At 49.2% G+C, this 22,060-nt stretch overlaps 3 protein-coding genes across 8 annotated transcripts in view; 2 read left to right on the top strand and 1 right to left on the bottom strand.

The window, feature by feature from the left end:
• The window catches only part of NCOR1 (nuclear receptor corepressor 1), a 59,323-nt gene extending 52,806 nt beyond the window's left edge, over window positions 1-6,517 (top strand). For all 4 annotated transcript variants that reach the window (XM_064729136.1, XM_064729133.1, XM_064729135.1 and 1 more), the window contains exons 41-47: window positions 28-251; window positions 656-793; window positions 1,818-1,960; window positions 2,503-2,556; window positions 2,809-3,030; window positions 3,309-3,491; window positions 3,670-6,517. In XM_064729136.1, coding sequence (XP_064585206.1) covers window positions 28-251; window positions 656-793; window positions 1,818-1,960; window positions 2,503-2,556; window positions 2,809-3,030; window positions 3,309-3,491; window positions 3,670-3,857 — 1,152 coding nt within the window. In that variant the 3' untranslated portion in view covers window positions 3,858-6,517. The remainder of the gene's footprint in view (window positions 1-27; window positions 252-655; window positions 794-1,817; window positions 1,961-2,502; window positions 2,557-2,808; window positions 3,031-3,308; window positions 3,492-3,669) is intronic.
• Window positions 6,518-7,644: 1,127 nt separating this feature from the next.
• TTC19 (tetratricopeptide repeat domain 19) lies at window positions 7,645-11,043 on the bottom strand. 2 transcript variants are annotated; one of them, XM_064729138.1, is made up of 10 exons: window positions 10,839-11,043; window positions 10,698-10,771; window positions 10,312-10,422; window positions 10,182-10,220; window positions 9,676-9,732; window positions 9,401-9,462; window positions 9,188-9,282; window positions 8,847-9,001; window positions 8,412-8,574; window positions 7,645-7,961 (listed from the first exon to the last, which is right to left on the bottom strand). In XM_064729138.1, the coding sequence occupies exons 1-10, from the start codon at window positions 11,026-11,028 to the stop codon at window positions 7,828-7,830; spliced, it is 1,080 nt and encodes a 359-aa protein (XP_064585208.1). In that variant the 5' UTR covers window positions 11,029-11,043; the 3' UTR covers window positions 7,645-7,827. The 2 variants fall into 2 exon arrangements, with proteins under 2 accessions (XP_064585208.1, XP_064585209.1); XM_064729139.1 differs by lacking the exon at window positions 8,412-8,574 and having other exon boundaries at window positions 10,839-11,041.
• A 26-nt stretch (window positions 11,044-11,069) lies between these two features.
• On the top strand, window positions 11,070-21,755 carry ZSWIM7 (zinc finger SWIM-type containing 7). Of its 2 annotated transcripts, none has more exons than XM_064729142.1 (6): window positions 11,070-11,204; window positions 11,637-11,736; window positions 13,754-13,775; window positions 15,912-16,014; window positions 20,225-20,329; window positions 21,172-21,755. In XM_064729142.1, the coding sequence occupies exons 2-6, from the start codon at window positions 11,658-11,660 to the stop codon at window positions 21,268-21,270; spliced, it is 408 nt and encodes a 135-aa protein (XP_064585212.1). In that variant the 5' UTR covers window positions 11,070-11,204; window positions 11,637-11,657; the 3' UTR covers window positions 21,271-21,755. The 2 variants fall into 2 exon arrangements, with proteins under 2 accessions (XP_064585212.1, XP_064585211.1); XM_064729141.1 differs by lacking the exon at window positions 21,172-21,755 and adding an exon at window positions 20,716-20,992 and having other exon boundaries at window positions 11,071-11,204.
• Window positions 21,756-22,060: the final 305 nt, after the last annotated feature.

Genomic DNA, 22,060 nt, shown 5'->3' with positions numbered 1-22,060 from the left:
TTTTCTATTTCTTTTGGTGACATCCAGCAAATTATCACACAAGACTTTGCTAGAAACCAAGCAGCTTCTCAGGCCTCTTTGCAGCCTCCCACCACTACATTCCAGAATTCCAGCCCTGCTCCAACTCCTGCTTCTGGCCGGGCAAAGACCTCGAGCCGCTACAGCCCCGAGGCGCAGCCCCAGCCCGTGCACCACCAGCGGCCAGGGGCCAGAGTGTCCCCTGAGAACCTCTCTGACAAGGCCAGGGGAAGGTAATCCAGGGATTCAGTCTAACTGCAACTTTAATTGATGCCCAGATATGATATAGTGCAGTAATCTTGGTGGAGATTGGAAGTAAAGGTGCCTTTTGATCTTTCTTTTAGGCAAAGTCTGTCTCCTACTCTTTCACCAATTGCTTGGCTCCATAACATAACTTATAGCTGTTTTCCCTTTGCTACTTCTCCTAATTTCCAGTCTTTAGACAGCTGAAAACATGTAATAACTTAAAATTTACCAGAGTTGTTATGGACAATGCATTGTCATCCTTTTAAGCTCACTAAAGCATGTAACATGTAACTACACATAAGCAGTTATGTAGGAACTGTAAAATTACATGAGTTAACTACTGCTGTACATGCATTGGGAGTAATTACCTGTCTCTGAATCGTGGATGTAGGCCTGGAAAATCTCCAGAGAGGAGTCATGTCCCCTCAGAGCCCTACGAGCCAATCTCGCCACCTCAGGTCCCGGTTGTACACGAGAAACAGGAAAATGTTCTTTTGCTTTCCCAAAGAACTGAGCCTACTGAACAGAGGTAGGTGTAAAACTGACTTTTAAAGACATAATTCTGAATATTTGTGCTGCAAACTGTGCCTTTATTAAAGAGCAATTCAACTGACCTTCCTCTGGTGCCACAGGCAGGTTGTTAATCACTGTCAATCCTTCTGCACTAACATCCAAAACTTGCAATTTGGGAGGTGCTGTGGGAAGGCTGAGGGAAAGGTCACATGTTGGTGCTCTGTCTTAAGTTTCTTGGTGCAAGCAGAGTGTTCTGTGTCACATCTGAGAGAATGTTAGAGTGAAACTCCTCGTGGTTGCCAGTTCTGTAAAACTGAAGTGAGTTTTGAGAAAGGTCACTGATTTTATTAAATCATTCACTCTTCTCCTGCCTGGTTGGATTCCTGGTTACTGTCCTGGTGGAGAGGGGAGGAACCACTTGAAATATCACTCAGCTAAGGAGGTTCTAGGAGAAGTGAAGTGGGGTGTCCATGCATGGGCAGCCCTGTCCCAGTCTGTCAGATCTGCACCCCAAAATTGCACAGAACCTTCATGGGCTCCCTGGCAGTGCTGGTGTCTGCAAACATGTGGGAGATGCACACTGGAGTGGGAGCTCCTGTATTTGCCCTGCTGAGCAAGGAAGAGCACCCAAAGTACTGATTTAAGCCTCATGCTGGTGAAACTGATTCTCATTTTCTCATTTTCAACTCTGCAGTTGCTGCAGGGCTGTCACAGTCCATGATGGATGTTAGGTAGATGCAAAGGGATTTCCAGAAACATGGCAGGGGATATTGCACTTTTTAGAAATGTAAGGATGTTGGGCTAGGAGATGTAGATTATTTTTTACTTCATTTTTAGATTATTTTTTAATTTACGTACAAGTAGTTTGGTTTTTTAATTGAAGCTTATTTGTCAGATTGCTGCTGCTTAAGCACACTCATTTATTATTGGGCCCCCCAGTGTTCAGATGACTGTTGGTGGTTTCTGGCTGAGTACTTTGGGGAAGATTTAAATGTGCATCTTACAAGTTCTGTCTCTTTGACACGTGTTGGTCTTGGCAGGACTGACTCTCGCTCTCCAGGCAGTATCAGTTACCTGCCTTCGTTTTTCACCAAACTTGAGAACACTTCACCAATGGTCAAATCCAAGAAACAGGAGATATTTCGAAAGCTGAACTCATCTGGTGGAGGTGACTCTGACATGGGTATGCAGGACTTGCCTTTTCACTCAATTTTTCCAGCTTAAGCTTCATGTGACTTTCACCTGCAGATGTCCTGACCTGAATATGATCAAATTATACAAATTAATAGAAATCTATTAATATAAAACACATATAATAATTTATGACCATAGAACTAGAAGGTTAGATTTTTTTAATATACTGTTGTATGTAGGACTGTCACATCATTTTAATACTTAAGAGGTGCAAACCACATAATTAATGAGAGAGTTGTCAAAACCTGACATTATTCTAACTAACTGTGTCTGTAATTTGCTTTGTATCAATACCTACACCTTTTCCTATTTGGAAAGGTGTCTTGAAATGAAATAGTTTGTGTTTTCTTAGCCCTTATGATTATGTCTTTTAAACAGCATTTTAATATAATTCCAGTAATGAACACTGACATTATGGAATATGATACTAGAACTATTTTTTGCTTTTTTTTTGTGCAGTAGGGCTACTGCTGATCACTTAGTGATCATCACTACTGAAAAATTCAGTGAAATGTTTTGTTTTAATTGCAGCAACTGCTCAGCCAGGGACTGAAATATTCAATTTGCCAGCAGTCACTACCTCAGGTAAGTTCTTCAATGAAAGAAACAACTTATGTTCCAGAAAAATGTAATGTCTTTAATACTTTGAATTTATACTCTTTGGGGAGTCCAGTAAAAGAGGAAATTAAAAGCTAATATTCTACATGAAAACTTATCTCTTGCACCATAAGGAAAAGCAAAATGACCAAATCTTTCCCCACACCCCTTTGTAATTTCTCCGAGATACACTTTCTGCCTCCCTTCCCACCTTTCCCTGTGTTTTCTCTTCTCTCCCAGGTGCAGTCAGTTCGAGGGGTCACTCCTTTGCAGATCCTGCCAGTAATCTGGGTCTGGAGGACATCATTAGGAAAGCACTGATGGGGAACTTTGATGACAAGAGTGAGGAGCACGGGGTGGTCATGTCCCAGCCTCTCGCCGTGGCCCCGGGCAGCTCCGGCGCCGCGGTGCCGCCGACTAACGAGACACGGAGGGAAGAAGCCAATCCATCTCCAAATTCAGGTATTGCAGCTCCCACATATCCCAGGGCCTCAAAGAAAATAAATAAATCAAGGGTTTGAATAACGTGATATCACTGAAAAATCACTCTTTCCTCTGTAACTGGCAGAGGTGGTGTTTGCATTTATTGTTCTGGCTTTTCCAACAACACTGATGGAACAGGAAAAGAAGAACAGGCTGTATTGGATACCTAAAGCTTCTCAGTGCTACCTGATAATTTCTAGAAACAAACACACAGAGGCTAAAATGTGGTTGGTGAAATCTGTCCCTTGTGTTGCCAGGTGGGGCAGTCAGCAAGCAGAAGCTCATCGGCAAGTCAAACAGTCGGAAGTCAAAATCTCCAATTCCTGGGCAGGGATATTTGGGAACTGAAAGACCTTCTTCTGTCTCATCTGTACATTCAGAAGGGGACTACCACAGACAGACTCCAGTGTGGGCCTGGGAAGACAGGCCTTCATCAACAGGTGAGGAAGGGGCTTCTTTCAGAGGTGTTTGCAGTCTCAGATGTTGCACTGTAACGCTGGATATTGGCCAGAAGCTCCCAGCAATGGGGGTTTTCTGCAGTGGATTTTCTGCTAATTGCCACAACCCAGGCCAACCCACATCTCTCAGAACAGCTCATGTTTTTGCCTTTTGCTGCAGGTTCCACCCAGTTTCCATACAACCCTCTGACCATGAGGATGCTGAGCAGCACCCCCCCGACCTCCATCGCCTGTGCCCCCCCGTCCATGAGCCAAGCAACCACTCACCCACAGAACAGGATCTGGGAGCGAGAGCCTGCACCACTGCTTTCAGCACAATATGAGACTCTGTCTGACAGTGATGACTGAACTATGCAGATTATTTTTTTTTTTTTTTTAATTTGCGGGTCAAAAAAAAGAAATCTATTTTTGACTTGTGCCCACAGAGACTTTCCAAGAGAGCAAGGGCCACACAATGAAGAATTGCTGGAGAGTCCGTGAAATGCCTTCTGCACAGGCTGTGTGTGTTGGAGGATTGTGGTCGAGAAGGTTGACTTACTAAAGATAAATATGTAAAGAGTTTTTAAAAATGTGGACTATTCCTGCTCTACATCTATTTGTAAAGAAAACCATAATGTCTTTTAAATCATTCTTCTGTAAATAGAGAGTACTTTTTGCAGTGTTTTTTCCCTTGCTATAGTATCTGGTGTACTTATGTTCAAATCATTGCCTAAACTTTGGGGGTCATTTTGTAATTTTTTTTAAGCATTTTCTCCAGTGTAGAATACTCTTCATAACCCTAGCCTCCCTCTCAGCCTAACCTAACCAGAACCCCAATCTCCCAACCATCATTGCCCATTTAATGCCGTGCCACTTCCTGCAGGCATTGTGCTTTTATATAATTTTTTTTTCCCTAGACACACTTTCTCAGTGGTGTTCAAGCTCTTGTGAAAATGTTGATTTTTAAGACTGACCCCTTAGTGAATTCTGTACATTAACATAACTCCAGTTCGCTGGAATAAGATGATATATTTCTTTGGAATTTGAAATTCTGCCACATTGTAAATTTTTGGTGCAGTTGGTTTTATTTAGCAACACTGCAGAAATATTATTGCATGGGTATGTTATGGTTCATTTTTAAAAGGTTAAAGAAACAAAAAAAGAACAGCTTCTGGAGGCATACCTCACTGTTATGCACACTGGGAATTTTAACTGTGCCCTAAAAGCCTATTCTTAGTGTTCTCTGTTTCTGCATTGTATGCAGTCAAAACAGGCTACTAAATTTTACTGTCATATTTAACCACAGCAAATGGCTTTTCTGAACAGAGGCTCTGGGTGGGTTGATAAATCCTTTAAGAAGAAAAAGCTCCACATCCCAAGTTTAAATAAAACAAAGTGCTTTTATAGAATAATTGAGCAACACACGAGTCAACTACTTGGCTTCTGTTACAACCAGTTTGAAATAGGTACTGTGATTTTTTCCTTCCTCCAATCTGATTTTAAAATCTTTATGTAATAATTATTTTGAAGTCTGCGTCCCAGTCCCTGTCCCTCTAAGCAAGCCTTTGGTGGAAGTCCTTACAAATGCTTGGCTTAACTCCTGAAGTGTGCAATACTTGTTAGGGTGATTTTTATTTTTAAATTGTATATGGTACTAGGAGAGTCTCCTGAATCGTTCATCTATCAATGCTTGCTATGATGTGCTTGTAGCTCATGTACACATCCATCCATCTGGGCAGTGATGGCACAGGCTGTCCTGACATCCATCTCCAAAAGCATCTTCATTTTACGCTGCACTGACCTCAGGAAGTGAATTCACATCTTCTGGGGTAGAAGGACTGATTGACAGATAGCACTGAGCTGGGAGGGGGCGTGGTCTGTCAGATTCCAAACTGCTTTTGCATCTCATTCATCAACAGGGTCTTTGCCTTGGAGTTATTTCCAGTGAGAAATATTTTGGGATTTGCTGTATTTGTGATGCGTTGTTGGAAGGTGTAATGCAGTGTGTAACCTCGAGTCCTGTGAGCTCTGCAGCCCAGGGACTGCCGTGGTCCACTTACAAACAGGAAGAAGCACAGAACTATTTATCAATAGCAAATTTATTTTCAGTCCTTTAAGGAAAGCCTTTTTGCCCCAAGTGTGGGAAACAAAATTCCAAAGGAACTCATTTGGAAACTTGACACTGTTGAAAATACAGAACTATTTTGCTACTTTTTGTAAACACTGCATCATAATAGATCTGTTGGCAGTCTTAAATCTCCTTGCAGTCTTTCTCTGAGAAAGATTTCTCTCATCCTCCCTTCCTTTACCCTTCTGGCTTGAAGCAGTGAAGTTTTCATCCTGTTTGTAGACCTGTGCTCTTATTTTAACTTTCTTTTTTGGTTCCCACAGCAACATATACTGGAAAATGATCTGCCCTTTTTGTAGATTTAAATTTGGAGTGGAGAGTTAAGTTCCATTCTTAAACTCACTTGTTCTCACTTTCTTAGTGTAACAAATATAATGTGAAAGAGGCATGTACAGACAAATGTCTTTGCTACCTGTACAGTAAGTATAGCATGTTCATTGCAAAGCTTCATGTTACTGCTGCAGCAGCAGCAAGATATCCAAAGTAGGATAGTCACAATCTCCTAAGATACAGTTTGAGTGGCATTTGCACATAAAATGTTGCTGCTTTTTTTTGTTTGTTATCCGAGTTTTAACTTCTCCAGTGTAAAAACCTCTCCAGAGCCTAAGTTAGGGTTTACCACAATTCCAGTAATCTTCAAGTATGGAATTACATCTGCCCTGTTTCAGACAGGAAGGTGTTTGTAAGTCATGTTTACAAAGTGTAGTTTACTACAAATTTTTACCTGATTTCTGATCAGCGCTTTCACAATGCTTTCATCTTGATATGGTTCGTGATTCTGATATGAAATCATTTAAGACTTGAAAAACCCATGCATCATAATTTCCACACAATGTCTTCACTAGACAGTGACTTCTGGATTCAGACCAATCAATAAAGGGGATCAGTTCTCCACTTGCTTTTCCTGTGTCTCCCTTTTGTTTTGCAGCATCAGGCAAGACCCTGCTCCCAGGGTGCTGCAGGGTTCCAGGTGACACTGCTGCCCCCCAAGCTCTGCTGCTTCAAACCCCAAACCCAGCACTTGAGGGAAGGTTGGCTCTAATGTGCCAGGGCCTTTCTGTCAGTACAGCCCTGTTTTTATTTCCTAGCTTGCTGAGAACAAAGCCCTGTATGTGACTGAAGTTTTCCAGCTTCCATGAACTTCTGCTCTAGAAAACCTGTGTGCTTCCTCCTCTTAGCTCAGAGTCCAGAGGTGAAGCTGCTACTGTAAGTAAATTAATAATGATGTAATTACATTGAGGGTTGTACCAACCAGCTGCAGTTCTGACAGCTGAGAGGTTAAAACAGTGACAGAATTAGTTATACTATCCTAACTAAATAAGGATTTGGTGATTTCTGGTTTAATTCTCCTCTTTCTTTAACATCAGGCTTCCTGGCAGGGCAGAACTGAGAAATTCTGTTGTCTCAAGCAGCTGTTGATACTTGATTCACATGAAGGCAGTAGCTGACAAAGCTGGGTTTGTACACAGCATCTTTTCCAACAGGAACCATCAGCATTCAAGCACTGACCTATCCAAGGGAGAAGACAACTCTGGCACTCCATGTGCTCTCCACTGCAGCCAAGTGTTTTATTTCTGACAGCAGCTCTGTGTGCTAACAGCCTCACCCCTCCTCTGAGAAGACAACTTCTATCTTTGGATAAAAGAAGAAATGAAAAGAAATGAAGAAATATGTTGATCTTCAGGCAAGCTGTTGGCCCAGGACAAGGAGCTGCAGCTCTGTTGCAGGACAGGTGCAGCCTGGGAGATGCTCTGCTGCAATTCAAACAGGCTGAACTGCAGCACTGAGAAAAGTACTGCCCTGCTGTGCTGTGCAACATGTAAAGAGTGAGACAATTCCTGCCTGTTCCTTTTCAAGACTTGCTCTAGGACAGCCATGTTTTGAACCTGAACACTTGTGTGGGCAGGCAGGAGTAGCAAACTGACTTTAACACACTGTTAATACCAGACCAAACTTGCACTTAGGCAGCCAAAATTAAATCACTTAGCACAGGAGGTCAGTCAAACCACAGACTACACCACAAATTCACACAGTTAAGATTTCACACCTTTATTTTGGGCTGTTAGGCAGTGGCAGCCCTTCCTCTTACACAGTCCTGAAACTCCTCATTGCTGTTTCTCTGGAGAATTGCACCGAGCTGCTCCCAGGCTGCCTGTGCTGAGCAACCCTCGCTGCCTTCAGTCACCTCAAGGCTGGACTCTGTGCCCAAACCTATTTGGAGCCCTTTCTCCTCTTGGCCAGCTCAGCTAGTTCCTCCTGGATATGCTGGACAGAAGCAGCATCTCCCTTCTGCTGTGCCTGCTTGAGAGCTTCTTTGTACACTTGTTTTGCTTGCAGGAAATCTTCTGTAGCAAGAGGGAAAAGAGGCTTGGCTACCCAGTTCCATCAGCCATTTTCAGAGCCCCCTCCTCATGCTGATCACATGCAAAGGACAAGGACTGCTTGGAAGACATCAAGATCTAGGGAGGCTCAGAAACCATCCTGCCAGGTTGCCAACTCTGAGAGCTGGAGAGCAGCAGTGATGATGGGACCTGGTGCTGCTTAAACTGTCACAGAAACAAATCTCGTATGCATGTCTTCTGTCCTTTTGGAAAAGTTACTGGACACAAAGGACATGGGAAACAAGACCTCCTGGCAACCTTTTGGGTCAGTTTTGAAATCAATTCAAAGTCAGACCTACTGCTTAAGCCAAAACTAACTACCCCAAACCAGCACTGTAGCTCAGCCCTACAACCCAGATCCAGATCTCTGCAGCCAGCACCAGCTCAGTGCCAGGCTGGGCGTTATTCACTGACCTTTGTGCATGAGGATTGCTGCCAGGTTGCTGAGCACCATGTGCTCCTCGGGGTGCTGTGTGTCCCGTGCCAGCTGTGCTGCCCTCCTGCTGAGGGCCAGCGCCTCCTCGTAGCATCCCTGAGCGTCCAGCACAGTGGCCAGGTCACTCAGCAGCACCACACTCTGCACCAGGAGGGAAAAGGGAAGCTTGTGGAGCACTCTGGGGCAGCACAAGCACCACATTCATCCCCTGCCACACCAGTTAAAGAAGTATTTCCCAGAGAAGCGTTCAGTAAGGAAGTGTCCTGTTATTTCTGTATTTGCATGCTCCTTCCTGGCAGGAAAACAGCCTCAGGTAGTGCTGATGTCTGATGGCAGCAGAGCTGCTCCAAGGCTGCCTCATTCCCTGCAGATCAGCCTTTCCTTCCCTGGAGCCCTACTGCTGTACAAATCACCTGTGGATGAGTCTCTCCCTGAACATCACTGGATATCTGCAGAGCCTTCTCATACATTTTCTGTGCTGCTGGGAGCTCGTTGATGTTCAGGAGGTAGCGGCCATAGGAGTCCAGGCTCATCCCAAGCAGGAGCTGGGTGTTGGCCTTTTCTTCAGCTGCAAACAGAGAGGAGTGAGGTGAGCACTGCCTCAGGATCCAGCATCCATCCTACCACAGCACAAACTCAGGCAGTGGGAAGAGAATGGATTGACATGAAGATGGTGTTTAGGAATACAGAAATAACATCAGCGACAGGGAAATGGAGAAAAGATGAGAAACCTTTGGCAGACAAGGCTGCCCACCTGATAAGACATCCTCAGGCAAGTCCTTCTGCTTGGCAATCTTCTCCTCTAAGGTCAGGATGCAGAACTGGTAGCCAGCCACAGCTAATTTGTGCCTGCAAAGTGCAAAGCAAAGCTCCTTCTGTTCCTGAAGGATCCCTCATTGAAGAGGCTCTGCTTGGCCTCCCCACCAGCTCTGCAAGGCTGAGGTGACACCTCCAGGTGGGAACTCACTGTTTCTGAGCAGCGTAGATACTGGCAAGCTTGAGGGACACCTCAAGGACGGCGTTGTCATCCTGCCAGGAGAACACACAATGCAACTGTTACTCTTCTTGTACCTCCTCAACAGAAACATTACTTTGTCAGAGAGTTTAGACCTCAAAAATCCCCATCTTGTTGCCTCCAGTGCTACCATCCAATAAATACTGCCAATTTCCAGTAAGAGGAATTACAGCATAAGAAATAAGGCAAAGAGAAGGGCACCACTGGGAGCCTGTCTCAGAACATACCTCCTTTGTGTCCCCTGCAAGCATGTAGCTCATCGTTGCTTTGTAGAGCTTTTCTGCCTGCAACAAGAGTTTTGAAGAGGATACTGAGAAATGATGGCATTTAAGACAAAACAGAGGCAAACTGCATAGAGGGACCTGGCTCAAACTTGTTGCATTTACACTACACCAAGAGCAGTTTGGAGAGAAAGGCTGACCAGAGCCCAGTGGGACTGAACCAGTGGCTCCTTTCAGTTTCAACTGCAGTGCTCAACTGCAGCATTTCACAGAAAGAAGCATTCCTTCTCCTGCACACCGTGTTGGAGCTCAGCATTTACCTGTGAGAGCATCTTTCTTAACCTGCTGTGCTCATGGGACAGCAGTCCTGAGTTAGATCACTCTGCTTTGCACTGGGACATCTCTGCCCCACAGCTCCGAGTCTGCAGCTTGTGCCAGCACCCCACACCTTTGACATCATGCATAAGATGTCAACATCTAAAAATTCATTGGGAAAACCCAGAGTTGCTCACATTGTCCAGCTGTCCCTGCATGTAGGCCACGTTCCCCATCTGGAAGAGACAGACAATGCTCAAGCTCTACCGAGGTGATGCGGACGAGCCTCAGCCGCTTTTCCTTCTGTGCCCCGAGCCCGGCTCTCACCATGCTGTAGGTGTAGATGATGGCCTGCCTGTTCTCCTGCTGGTGTGCCTGCCGCAGGGCCTGGTGCAGGAGATGCTCGGCCTCGGCCAGCTCCCCCTTCATGGTGCTGAGCTGCGGGGGCAGCGGGATCGGTCAGCGCCGGTAGCGCCCGCAGAGCCGGCAGAGCCCACAGTGCCCGCAGCGCCCGCACAGCGCCCGCAGAGCCCGCACAGCGTCTATAGAGCCCGCACAGAGCCCGCAGCGCCCGTACAGCGCCCGCAGAGCCCGCACAGTGCCCGCACATTGCCAGCAGAGCCGGCAGTGCCCGCACAGTGCCCGCAGAGCCCGCACAGTGCCCGCACATTGCCAGCAGAGCCGGCAGTGCCCGCACAGTGCCCGCACCTCACCTTGGCTCTCTTCAGCAGCAGGATGATGGCATCCTCGCCGTCCTCCTCGGCGTCCCGCGGGAACAGGGAGAACCCTGCGGGGACAGCGCGGTGGGTGCCCGGTGCCGGTTCCGCGGCGCCCGTGCCCGCCGCCCAGCTCACCTCCCAGGAAGGCCAGCGCAGCGCCGGCCGGCCGTGCCCATCGCGGCCGCGCCCGCCCCGCGGTGCCGGTCCCGCTGTCCCCGCGGTGTCCCCGGTGTGCCGCTGTCCAGGGGGGCCGGGGCAGGGCGGGGCGGCGCCGGGGGCACAGCCGGGACAGCGCCCGCGGCAGCGCGCCCGCCACCGCCGCCATCCCCTGCGGGCCCTTTAAGAGCGCGCGTGACGTCAGCAAGGGCACGGGGCGGTGTCATGACGTCACTCCCGGAGCGGGAACTGGAACTGGAGCTGGAGCGGGATCGGGATCGGGCCGTGCCCGGGAACAGCCCCGGGAGCGGGGCGGGAGCGGATCCCGCCGCTCTGCCCGCCCTGGTGAGCAGCGCCCCCGCCATGCCGGGCTCCTCAGGACACGGAGCGGGGCACAAAGATGGGGAAGGGGCGGGAGGAGCCCCCGGGAAGGGCTGAGGGAGCCGGGGGGCAGAAGCGGATCTGATCCGTGTGTGTGAATGCCTGCGGACGGTGCCGGGGCCTGCACCGCGCTCTGCTCGTCCCGAGGAACGTGAGGAACATCCTGTGGGCAGCGAGCCGTGCTTCCCACGGGACCTGTCCGTGTGGGGACATCCCGGAGACACCCGTGTGTCTGTGGGGAACCCCCTTCCCAGAACGTGTAAAAAAAACATCTTAGGAGTTGTTTTAAAGCATCTTAAAGGATGCCATTCCTTGGTCGGGATGGGGTGCCCAGCTAACCCCCTGATGCTCAGTGTCCATGGTGACCCCAAGGATTTCCCACTGTCTGGTTTGCAGGGATGAGCCCGTGCCTGAGGGATGGACGGCAGCACCTTGCCCGCAGTGGCAGAAGAGCTCCTGAGAGAGATCAGAAAGGCTTTTCAGGAGACCTCGCAGGGTATGTGGGGGATGCCAGCAGGAGGGGCCAGGCACTGTCACACCCCGGGCCTCACAGCTGGCCTGCAATAGAAGAAATAACTGTTAATAGAAGGAATAACAATTGGTGATTTTCGAGTATATCAATAACAAAAAAGAAGACAAAGCCATTAGTATAAAAACAGATTTAAATTTTTGTAAGCTAACCTACGTTAGCATAAGTAAATGTGTATATGTGCCTTATTAAATTTCTGTAAAACTTTTGGTAATTATATTAACAGTAATTACTTTGCACTAATGAAAATTATAAGTTATTAATGTAGTTAATAACTTAAAATTATGCTTTTTTAAGAGTATATAAGCTAGAAAACATGCAGAATAAAACTTTTTTATTTTAAACTAATCACACAGCGCCCACACCTCACACAGTGCTGATAAGAGCCCTGTGCCTCCCCTTTCCCACCTGACCCTGCTGTCTCAGGGACCTCGATGTCCCTTTTTGTGACAACAGAAGCACAGATAATGAGGAGCAGCCCCTCCTCCAAGTCAAATTCAAAAATCACTCCAGTTTGAACTCTTTATAATGTGACTTATGGGTTCTGCTGCTTCTTAGAGCTCCTGGTGCCCGTGGTCACACCTGAGGGATGATAAATTAATGCTCCGGGCAGGAATTCTGCTGTGCCTCTGCTCTGCTGGTTCTACAGACTCACCAATCCCAAAACTGGGCTTGGGAAGGGGAATTTCCCAAAGCCGTGTCCTGGCTGACCGGCAGAGGGAGTGTGCTGCTGCTCCCAGGGCCAGGAACAACTTCCCAGCGCTTCAGTGCGAGGAGCACCCGCCAGCGCTGAAATCCCGGCCAATTCCAGCAGCTAGTTAAGGATAATTACCTTTGCTGGATCTGTGCTGAGAGAATATCAGCGTTTGTGTTTGCTGGATGAGCTGCACAGAATGGCTCTTCCCAAGGAAAGGATGTGCTGAAGGAATATTTTTAACTGCACAAAACCCAAACAAATAAGAATTCAGATAAATCTGTCTTGAGCACTACGTGGGAGTGAGGAATGGGCAGAGACTTCGTGTCTAAACTGTCAGAGTGACCCCAGTGACAGCTTTTTGGCACACTTGTACTATGGCTCCTGTCAGGTTAGGGTACATCCAAAATCTTCATGGGACTTTCTAAATGCTTTATAAATCCTGTTGTAAACTAAGCAAAAAAAGAAGTTCACATCCCTTTAAAAATGTCCTTCTTACAGCAGCAGAGTGGTACTGGAGCACACATGGAGACAGGGCTATGGGGACAAACTGATTGATCCCTTTGCAGGATTAAACTCAAATAAAGCTGGAAAATTCAAACCAACAGTGCAGCTCATAGAGAGAGTGTTTTGAATTGTCAGAAGAGAATTATTTTAAAATCAAAAATCCAGATCTTCCAGTGGGATATGGAGACAGAGTACGCTGTGTCCCCTGGGTGATAACAGAAAGATCAGAGTGGACAAGCAGAGCCCGAGCTGTCAGCTCCAACAAACACAATTTGCTGGAGTGTAACTTTCCATCTTAAGGAGAAGTTCCAATAAATGGAGACACAATGTTTCAGTGGGCTGCAGTAAAAGCCATAAACCAGTGGCGCCCTGCAAGACCGTGCTGGGAAAGGAACAACATTTCTAAAGTTGTGAGGCCTGAGCTCTCAACTCATGCCAGGAGACTTTCAGGGAAAACAATATATATTTTTTTTAACCAGCTTCTTAAAGTGACAGAGTAAGATGCTGAGGCCTCCTGGGTGCTTTTAAAATAGGATGTCATAAAAGAAAGTGCATTTGGGCTTCTGCTTTTCTTTTTAAAATTAATCTCTCTGGTTGTGATTGCTGTGCCTCAGCACTGCCATCATGGATCATTTCCCTGCTCCTTGTTGCTTTTTTGGTGGCTAGAGAGGGTGTTGAGAGCTCTGCAGTCCTGTGTGGCCTCTGGGGGTACCTTGGGGGGACAGTGACCCCCCTGTGATGTGAAATTCTGCAAAATCACGTTTCCTTTTCTTTCTGTTGCAGTCCCTGATGACCTGCTGCTGGGGTGAGTGTCTTCTGCTCCAGTTCCTGCCCCTGTCCTGCTGAAGGGCAGCTGGTGGTCAGCTCAGCTCTCATCCTGGTTTTCCCAGTGCTGCTGAAACACAGAAATGCTGGTGCCTTTGGTGGTACTGAAAATGAAGGTTCTGAAGGGTTTTTCCCAGAGATTCACAAAATTATCTCTGTATCACTGCATCTCCTGTGATTACTTGCTGTAATTTAAACCCAGAATATTTAACCTGAGCTCTGGGTCCAGCCTCAGCTCTGGAAGGAGTTTGCTCTGGGAGTGTTCCAGGGTGATTCATCCCTCTGCCTTCCTGCCCCTGTGAGCCCCCTGAGCTCACTGCTGCTCTTTGAGTCATGGGCACGTGTGGTGGAGAGGGAGAGGTGTCCTGAGCATCACCCTGCTCCAGGGAAATGCTGACTTGGAGACTGAGAGTTTTCTTCTGTTTGGGGGCGGTCTCAGGTCAGCTTTGTCACCCTGTGAATGCTTTAATCATTCCCAGCAGTGACCTAAGAGATCCAAGTTTCACAACTTCAGCCCTCCCCAGTTGGTGCTGAAGGTGGAGAAGGGGCATTGTCACAGTGAAAGAAACTTTTCAGATTAATCTGAAAAAAAATGTGTTCCTGCCTGCTGGGGGATGAGATCACCAGGAACCCTCCAGGCCTTGGTGCCTTTGTGTTAAAGTTATCTTTAACATCAAGTTATCACACACCACCTGTGACAGGTGTGCTGCCTCCCTCTCCTGGGACCACAGTGGCCTTTGAAAGGTGGGATCAGATTTGAAAGCTTTTGTTTCCTTCTCCTCAGAAAATAAAAGAGAAATTCCCTTGTTAAGTTTAATAATGGTGGTAACTCCTGGCAGCCAGATTTCCATCAATTCCCTGCATCCAGCAGCTCAGAAGTGTTCTGATTTAATTTCCCAATCTCTTCCAAATCTACAAAGTCCTCGAATTTCCTGTGGGCATTTCCTGTTGAAGTGATCAAATTATATACACAAGAAAAGAATTCCCTAGATTTGAAAAGAGTTCCTGAAACTCACTGAACTCAGCCCCCTTCTAGTCCCAAACCTAATCATGAAGGAATGTCTTACTTAAATGTTCCCCACCCACCTCCTCAGATGGAGCCAGCCCTTCTTGCCTTGAGTTTGTGCAAGTTTTGGTCTTCCTGGAATCTGTCTGTCTGCTTGGCTGCTTATCAGTCAGCTTGACTCAGCCTTGCTGGGGCTCTGCCTTGCTCTGTCCTCCCTGCACTTGGAAACTTTCCCCTTTCTCGTGGGCTCCTGCTCGTGTTTGGTGCTATCTCTTCATCACTGCTGATTTCCTTGTTGTTTACCCTTGGAACCAATCTAGACTACACAGATTTTTCTCAGCTGGTGAAAGGTCTGTGAAGTTAACTGAGTTGCCCCTGAGCTCTTTGGAAACACTCAGAGCAGCTGGATTTACTGGTCTAGAAGGACTTTGGAGCCCCTGAGCTGTCTGGACAGTGGGCTGAAGGTGCAGGTGTCCATATTTAACACACACCTTATCCAAAACCCCCCTTTGGGATGTACAGTGATCCTCATCCCATAAATGCTGTGCATCCCTGAAAGGGAAAGGGGTTTTAGGGAGAGTGAAGGGACAGCAGGCACGTGCTGCCCCTGGGTGTTTATCTGGAATAACTTGGCTGTCTCTGAGCACTGCCCCTAGCTGGGTCACAGATGTAAAACTGATGCTATCTGGTGTCTCCATAAACATGGAGTGTCTTGAGTAATTCCCTGATATTCTCCAGCTTCCTCCTGATGCAGTTTGGTGGGTAGAGAAAGGATCATTTACCCCTCAGTTGTGACTGTGATGGAGGAGATGTGATCACTACAAAATGATTCACTCATTCCCAGGGTTTGAACTGATCTCCAGGGGATGAGGAAGGAGCCCCAGTTCCTGCTGCTCCAGGAGCTGTGGATCATCCTTGCACTGCCCCTTCTCCAGGGAGCTCCATGTGTGCTCCATGCCTGGAGGTGGGATCCAGGACCAACTGATCAATCCAGGGCAGGAAAAAAGTCTTTCCTTTGCAATGGGCTCCTTCAGGGCTGCCTCTGTCCCTGAGCTGAGCCAGGGGCTCTCCCTTTGTGCTCTGACCTAACCAGAGACACTTCTCTTCCAGGCTGAAGTTCATTTTTGGCCCATCTGCAGTGCCAGCTCTGGATTTGGTGGATCAGCGTTCTGTCACCCGGCTCAGGTCCCCCAGTGGGAGGATTCTCTACCAGGTACAGCTTCTCTTTGCTTTTCCTTTCTGATGGTTTCCAGCTGCCCTCTGAGACAGTGTTTTCCTGACTTGCAGAGCATGGATAAACACAGGGAGGACACCAGTGCTTTACAAACTCCTGAGGTGACACTGCAGAGCAGCAGCCACAGGCTGGAATTAGAGCAGCACAGTTCAGAACCATTTTCTCTGTGGCTCCCAGCCAGCCAGAGACAATTTATGTGTTTGTGGGCATCACAGTCAGGAGGAAGTTTTCCAGGGATTGCTAATTTTGCTTTATTACTCCCATCCTATCCAGCAGAGGAAGTTCTTCCTCTTGACCAGTTGTACACAACTCATCATTATCTGCCTTCACTCTGTTTCTTTCCTGTCATGACCTCTGCTTGGCAGGAGATCTCTGCTGCCTGGGAGGGAGCAGTGCTGGCCAAACCTGTGGGTTTCACTCTGGTTCAGAGTGGCCAAGGCTGTGAATCACAGAAAATCCCATGAAATGGCATTTTGGGGAGAAGAGCTCACCTCAGCCCTGAGATCAGTTTCAGCACAGGGTGGGAGTGAGGTGAGGAGCCATTGGTGCTTCATTCTCACCTTCCTGTACTGTGCACACTTCCTTGTTCTGTGGTCCCCAGCACTGGTGGTGTCTCTTTTGGGACAATCTGTCCATGCTGTGAGCCATTGACCAGCTGCATCCAGCCCATGGCTGAGCATTAGAACCCTGTGTCCCAAAGATTTTGGTCAAAAAGCACCAATTCCTTCTCCTCAGCACTCCCAACCCTCAGGTAGCACAGCTGGGCCTGGTTCTGTGCTGTTCACACACCAGAGAAAGGGAAATGTCTTTGCTCAGTGCTGCAGCACCCAAGAGGAACATTTCCAAGTGCCCCCTCTGCCAAGGACCTTTTCCCCTCCCCTGGAGGTGCTTTGGGGTCCTGTAGGGTGAGAAAGGGCTGTGAAGTCAGGCCTGGTGCTGGCACAAACCCTTCCCACGTGTTCAGAGCTTGCCCTGCTTGGTTTGCACGTGGAGCCTTTATCATTTGTGGGGCCATGGAGAGGACACAGCCCCTCCAGAGGGACATGAATCATAACCAGGGCTCCAGCACAGCCTTGGATTGCAGCTGAGGGCTTGCCTGTGGATGTTTGGTAAAGCCTAGGAAGCTTCCCTTAGACACCCTTAGACAGCAGCTGCCTTCCTGATTAACTGAATGCTCAAAGCCTTTCCCTTTTTTACTGCTGCTTGTCTGGAAATGCCACTGGGCAGAGAATGGTCACACTCCCTTTGTCAGGCCCTGCAGGCTCAGGCAGAGCTTTGCTGGGCATCAATTATTAATCTGATATTAATGAAGGGCTCAGTTGGTGCACAGTGAAAAGGAACAAGTGTCAGAACTGCTCTCCTGCCTCTGCAGGGAGAGGGAGCCTCTGGTTTCCCTTGGAGAAGGAAGCCCTGGCCAGGAGGGTTAATGCAGGACAAAGCTCCAGGAAGGAGATTCCTGTGTGCCTCCAGCTGCATTCCTCCTCTGTGGAGCTTGATTGCTGATTAAGGCCACGCTGATGAGTTCATTAACAGAGGAATCTGAAGAGATATTTTCTCTGGGGGTGTGAGGTTGGTGCCATTGTGAAATTCTCCCTCATCACAGCTGTCTGAGATGCAGCAACAAAGAGCAGAGTCTGCCCTGGGGCTGGAGCAGTGACAGGAACACATCTGGGGTCATAGAAACCCAGCCCTGGGTGGGACAGGGCACTGCAGCCACTGGCTCTTCATTCCTGGGCAGGAATGTGTGGGAATGTCTCCTGGAGAGAGGGAGATCCTTGGACACTGCACAGCCATCCCTGCTATTATCCCCCTGCCACTGGCACCCAGATGTGGTTCAGCTGGAATGTGAGGTGCTGCTTCCACTTGCAGCTGCCTTGGAGAGCTCTTTGAGGCCATGGGCTGGTTCTGTTGTGAAACTCCTCTGGGTCATTACAGCCAAATCTGAGCTGCTGATAATTCCCTATCAGCCAGCACATCTCAGGTCCTGCCTCAGGGGAGGAAGGCTCTGCTCAGACAGGCCCTGGGGTGTGGGCAGCCCTTGCCCTGAGGAGCTGAGATGGGAGAAGGAGGAGCCCTCAGTCAAATGAGAGCTGTGATGTGTCCCTTAATGCCCTTCTGATGGAGGGTCCCAGGGCTGGGTGCCTCAGAGCTGAAATCATCCCAGGAGAGCTTGGATGGCACCTGCCCTGATGAGCTCAGGGTAAATCCCTGCCCTGGGAGCTCAGGGTAAATCCCTGCCCTGGGAGCTCAGGGTAAATCCCTGCCCTTGGATGGCACCTGCCCTGATGAGCTCAGGGTAAATCCCTGCCCTGGGAGCTCAGGGTAAATCCCACCTGCTGCAGGGATGGTGCTGGAGCTGTGCTGGCCTGGCAGCATTTGGGGCAGAGATGCTGAGCTGTGGCAGTGGAGGAGGGCAGAGCTTCAGCCCTGCCAGCTGGCACCTGCCCTGCTCACATCCTGCACTTTCACTTCTTTTTTATTTTGTCTTTTTTCATCCGTTTCCCAGAACTGTGTGGCAGATGCCCCACGGTGAAGGGTTTGAGCAGCAGGCCCTGGCACAGGCTGTGGTGCTGTCTGTCTGTCTGTCTGTCTGTCCCTGTGCTGGTGCCTCAGCTGAGCCTCCTGTGCCCCCCACACTGGCAGGGACACCTCCAGGGGGATTTTTCCTCCTTGAGGCCCAGGGATGAGGACAGCAGAGGGAAATCTCAGCTCAGGGCCAGGGGAGCACCCAGTGCTTGGCAGGGCTGCAGCTGGCCAGGAACAGAGGCACCTTTTTCTCTGTCTTTGGATTGTAGATTTTGCTTTATTAGGCAGAGACTGTGTTCCTGCCATCTAGGTCAGCACTGGGAACGCTGAGCTCAGCCCAAATCTGGCTCTGTCTGTCTGTCTGTGGCTCCCCCCCTCCCCAAAGGAAAACACTTCTGAAGGAAAGGCACCATCAGAATCCTTCATCTTGGAAAAAGCAATCAAAGGGGCTGCAGGAAAACAAACTTATCACAAGTGAAACAAACTCAGCCTGCTGTAAAAGGAGGACCCAGGGTAAAGGCCAGACTGAAAAAGAAAAGAAAAAAAAAGGTTTGCTCTGAAATGGAAATGTGAGTTCTGTGTCCTGGGTCTGCTGGGAGTGAGGGGCACTTTGAGGCCTTGGCATTTCTGGGTGTTCCCTGTTGGGCAGAGGGTGCAGGGGGAGCTCCAGGGACAGGGGAAGGCTCCCCTTGGAAGTGCAGCTTTGGACAGGAGGGACAATGTTCCCCTGGAGGGGCTTGGGATGCCAGGGCTGTCCTGGAGGGGAGCAGCACTCTGCAGAGCTCCTCTGCCTTTTCACTTTTTGGGTTTATCTTTGGATTTGGGGGTGTGTGTGCCACAAACCCAGGCAGATGGAGAGGGCTGGGCCCTGGGCAAGTGTGTTCTGCTCCTGCAGATCCTTCCCTTCCCATAGGTTGGGCCCTTAAAGTCATTTCCTAAAAGATATTTTCCATTCTTGAGGAGACCAAAAGAGAAATAATAATCCCCAGGCTGGTTTTTCTATATCCTGCAGTCAGCTCCAGCAGCTCACAGATTGCTCCATGCTGGAAAAAATGCTTCCCTCACCTGTTAGCTCAGCCTGGTGCCTCAGCAGCAGCCTTGCAGGGAGCAGCATGTGGGAAAAGCAGGCAGTGCTGTTCCCAAAGCAGAGATGGAGCAGGGAGCTTCTCTGGAGACTTCAGCTTTGTTTATTCAGGCAGATCTGGATTCCAGGAGCTGCAGCTGGTTCTGAGAGCAGAACAGCTTCAGTGGCTGGGAAAGAGAGGCCTCCCTGCAAGGGCTCAGTGCTGCTCCCTCCTGTCCCCAGCCCGTGGTGGCCCTGGGCTCACACCTGTGACAAGAGTCCCTCTCGTTTCCACCTGGGAGCCTGCAGGGCTGGGGGAGCTCACAGGAGGGGCTGGGACTCGGTGGCAGCTCAGGGAGTGGAGCCACCACCCCTGTCCTGGTCCCTGGGGCTGGGATCTGCTGCAGGCACAGCTACAGGACAGCCTCACCTGCAGGGAGAGGAGCTTGGGAGACCCTGAGAAACCTGAGGAGCTTCAAGTGCTTGGGGACACTTCTGTGCTGTGACATCTCCCCTCTCTGCTGGGGCAGTGCACACCCAGCCTGAGTCACAGAAATTCAAGTGAATCCTGCCCTGACTCCTCCTCTGCCTCTGTTTCAGGTCCTTGGCAGCTCAGGCAAACTCTACACCTGCTACAGCTCCTGCCACTTCTGCACCTGCCCTGCCTTTGGCTTTTCTGTGCTGCAGAAGAGTGAGAGCCTTCTGGTGAGTTCTGTGCCTCAGCCTGGGGCTGCCATGGGGAGGGACAAGGCTCTGCCCTGCCCCTTGAACCCCAAATTTCCCCCAAACACGAGTGGAGCTGGCCATGCAGGCTGAGCCTGACCCCTGGGTGGCCTCTGGGAGCCCCAGATTTTGGGTGCTGGGTGCAGAGAGGGCTTTTGGTGGTCATCTGAGGTGGGGAGGGTGCCAGGGGCTGTGTGCCAGCTCCCTGCATGGCACTGTGCTGGTGGCAGAGCAGGGGACACTGAGCCCCACCTGTGCCAGGAGGGAACCACGTTCCTGGGGGGCTCAGCCCTGCACTGAACACATTTTGGCCAGGATGGATTCCTGAGCCTGGCACCCCAGCCTTGCTCCTGCCCTTAACTTTGCAGTGCAAACACATCCTGGCTGTCTACCTCAGCCAGGCCTTGGGAGCCTGCCAGGAGCTGCCTGTGTCTGAGGAGCAGCTCACAAACATCCTCCTGGCTGAGGAAGAGGATGAAGGATGAAGGAGGAAGAATTTGGATCACTCCTGGATGTGTTACTGGCATTTTTAATATCTGTAAAGCTGTCAAATGCTCATTGAGGCTGGCAGATTTCTTCCTGTGCTGCAGCCAAGTGTGACATTAATTAGCAGCCTGGCACTGATAAATTAATTAATTAGGCCTGTGTTGACTTCAGTTTTATTTATTTATGCTGGTTTTGGGATTTCTGAAGATGTTTAAGCTAATCTGCAATGATTGTGATGTGAGGATGCAAACAGTCCTGCAGGTCTCAGTGATGCACAGATTAAAGAGCTGCTGTGGCTCTTTGCAGGTGGCAGCTCAGAGCAATTTCTGATTTTGCAGTGGCAAACCTGGTCCAGGGGGACCCCTCAACACCCTGAAACTCTGTGCCTCCACTGGAACAGGATCTTTGGAAGTATCTATGTGGTTGCTGTGCCTTAAATAAATTTTCAGACACACTGAGCAGCTCAAGGCTGCTGCCCTGGGAGCCAGCTGGGATTCCCTGTCCATGCTCTGTGCTCCCTGAGGGCAGTGTGGCCTCTCCTGCTGCATCAGCCACCAGAAATAATGGGGCACAGGCTGAGCCAGGTGCTGTGGGTGGTAAATGAAGCATTTGGGATGAAAATAACAGTTCCTGCAAATACAGCATCTCAGCAACATGAGAACACTTCAACCATGTACAGCAGAGCAGGGACAGCTCAATGGCCACAGCTGCACTGGCTACAAAAGTTCCTCTGCTGTTTTTCCTTCACATTTTCATGAGAAATGAGCTTTTTACTGAGGAGGGCAAGGGAGGTGTCCTATTTTTATTTTGCCTGGAAATATGTTTGGCTCAGATCCACAAAGGCACTTCCTGTGCCCAGGGACCATGGCCTGGGCCAGAGTTCCTGCCTGACAGCCCAAAGGCACAGCTGGACTAAGGAAGCTCCAATCCAGCTGCAGGAATTCTGGCTCATGGGAAGGGAGCACTGGTGGGTGCTGAGCTGCACTGGAAGCTCTGACATGTGCACAAATGTTCTGGGACCTCTCTGGGTGTTACAGCACTGAGAGTTTCACTCTGCTGCTGCTGGGAGAGTTTGGGTTGGTTTCAGGCAGCCAAAGGCAGAGATTCCATCCTTTGTTGTGAGGATAAATGTGGCTTGCAACCACTTGGCAACCCTGCCAGGGCTGCAGGTGAAACCCTGCTGCTTTCCAGCCCTGAACAGGAGGAACAGGGCCAAAGATAACAGAG

The sequence above is a fragment of the Zonotrichia leucophrys genome, chromosome 19 (genome assembly GCF_028769735.1).
Source record: "Zonotrichia leucophrys gambelii isolate GWCS_2022_RI chromosome 19, RI_Zleu_2.0, whole genome shotgun sequence".
Taxonomy (NCBI): Eukaryota; Metazoa; Chordata; class Aves; order Passeriformes; family Passerellidae; genus Zonotrichia; species Zonotrichia leucophrys.
The sequence above is the reverse complement of the archived record's forward strand: the minus strand, read 5'-3'. Positions and strand labels throughout refer to the sequence as shown.

What these genes read in the sequence shown, in the direction of transcription:
- TTC19 (XM_064729138.1), bottom strand. Translation starts at nt 11,028, where the DNA reads ATGGCGGCGGTGGCGGGCGCGCTGCCGCGGGCGCTGTCCCGGCTGTGC. An exon ending in TGCAGGGACAGCTGGACAAT is followed by an intron (nt 9,733 to 10,181) that starts GTGAGCAACTCT and finishes CTCTTGTTGCAG; the next exon opens with GCAGAAAAGCTCTACAAAGC. An exon ending in GCCTGAGGATGTCTTATCAG is followed by an intron (nt 9,002 to 9,187) that starts GTGGGCAGCCTT and finishes CTCTGTTTGCAG; the next exon opens with CTGAAGAAAAGGCCAACACC.
- ZSWIM7 (XM_064729141.1), top strand. Translation starts at nt 11,658, where the DNA reads ATGGACGGCAGCACCTTGCCCGCAGTGGCAGAAGAGCTCCTGAGAGAG. An exon ending in TTTTCAGGAGACCTCGCAGG is followed by an intron (nt 11,737 to 13,753) that starts GTATGTGGGGGA and finishes TTTCTGTTGCAG; the next exon opens with TCCCTGATGACCTGCTGCTG. An exon ending in GTGGGAGGATTCTCTACCAG is followed by an intron (nt 16,015 to 20,224) that starts GTACAGCTTCTC and finishes CCTCTGTTTCAG; the next exon opens with GTCCTTGGCAGCTCAGGCAA.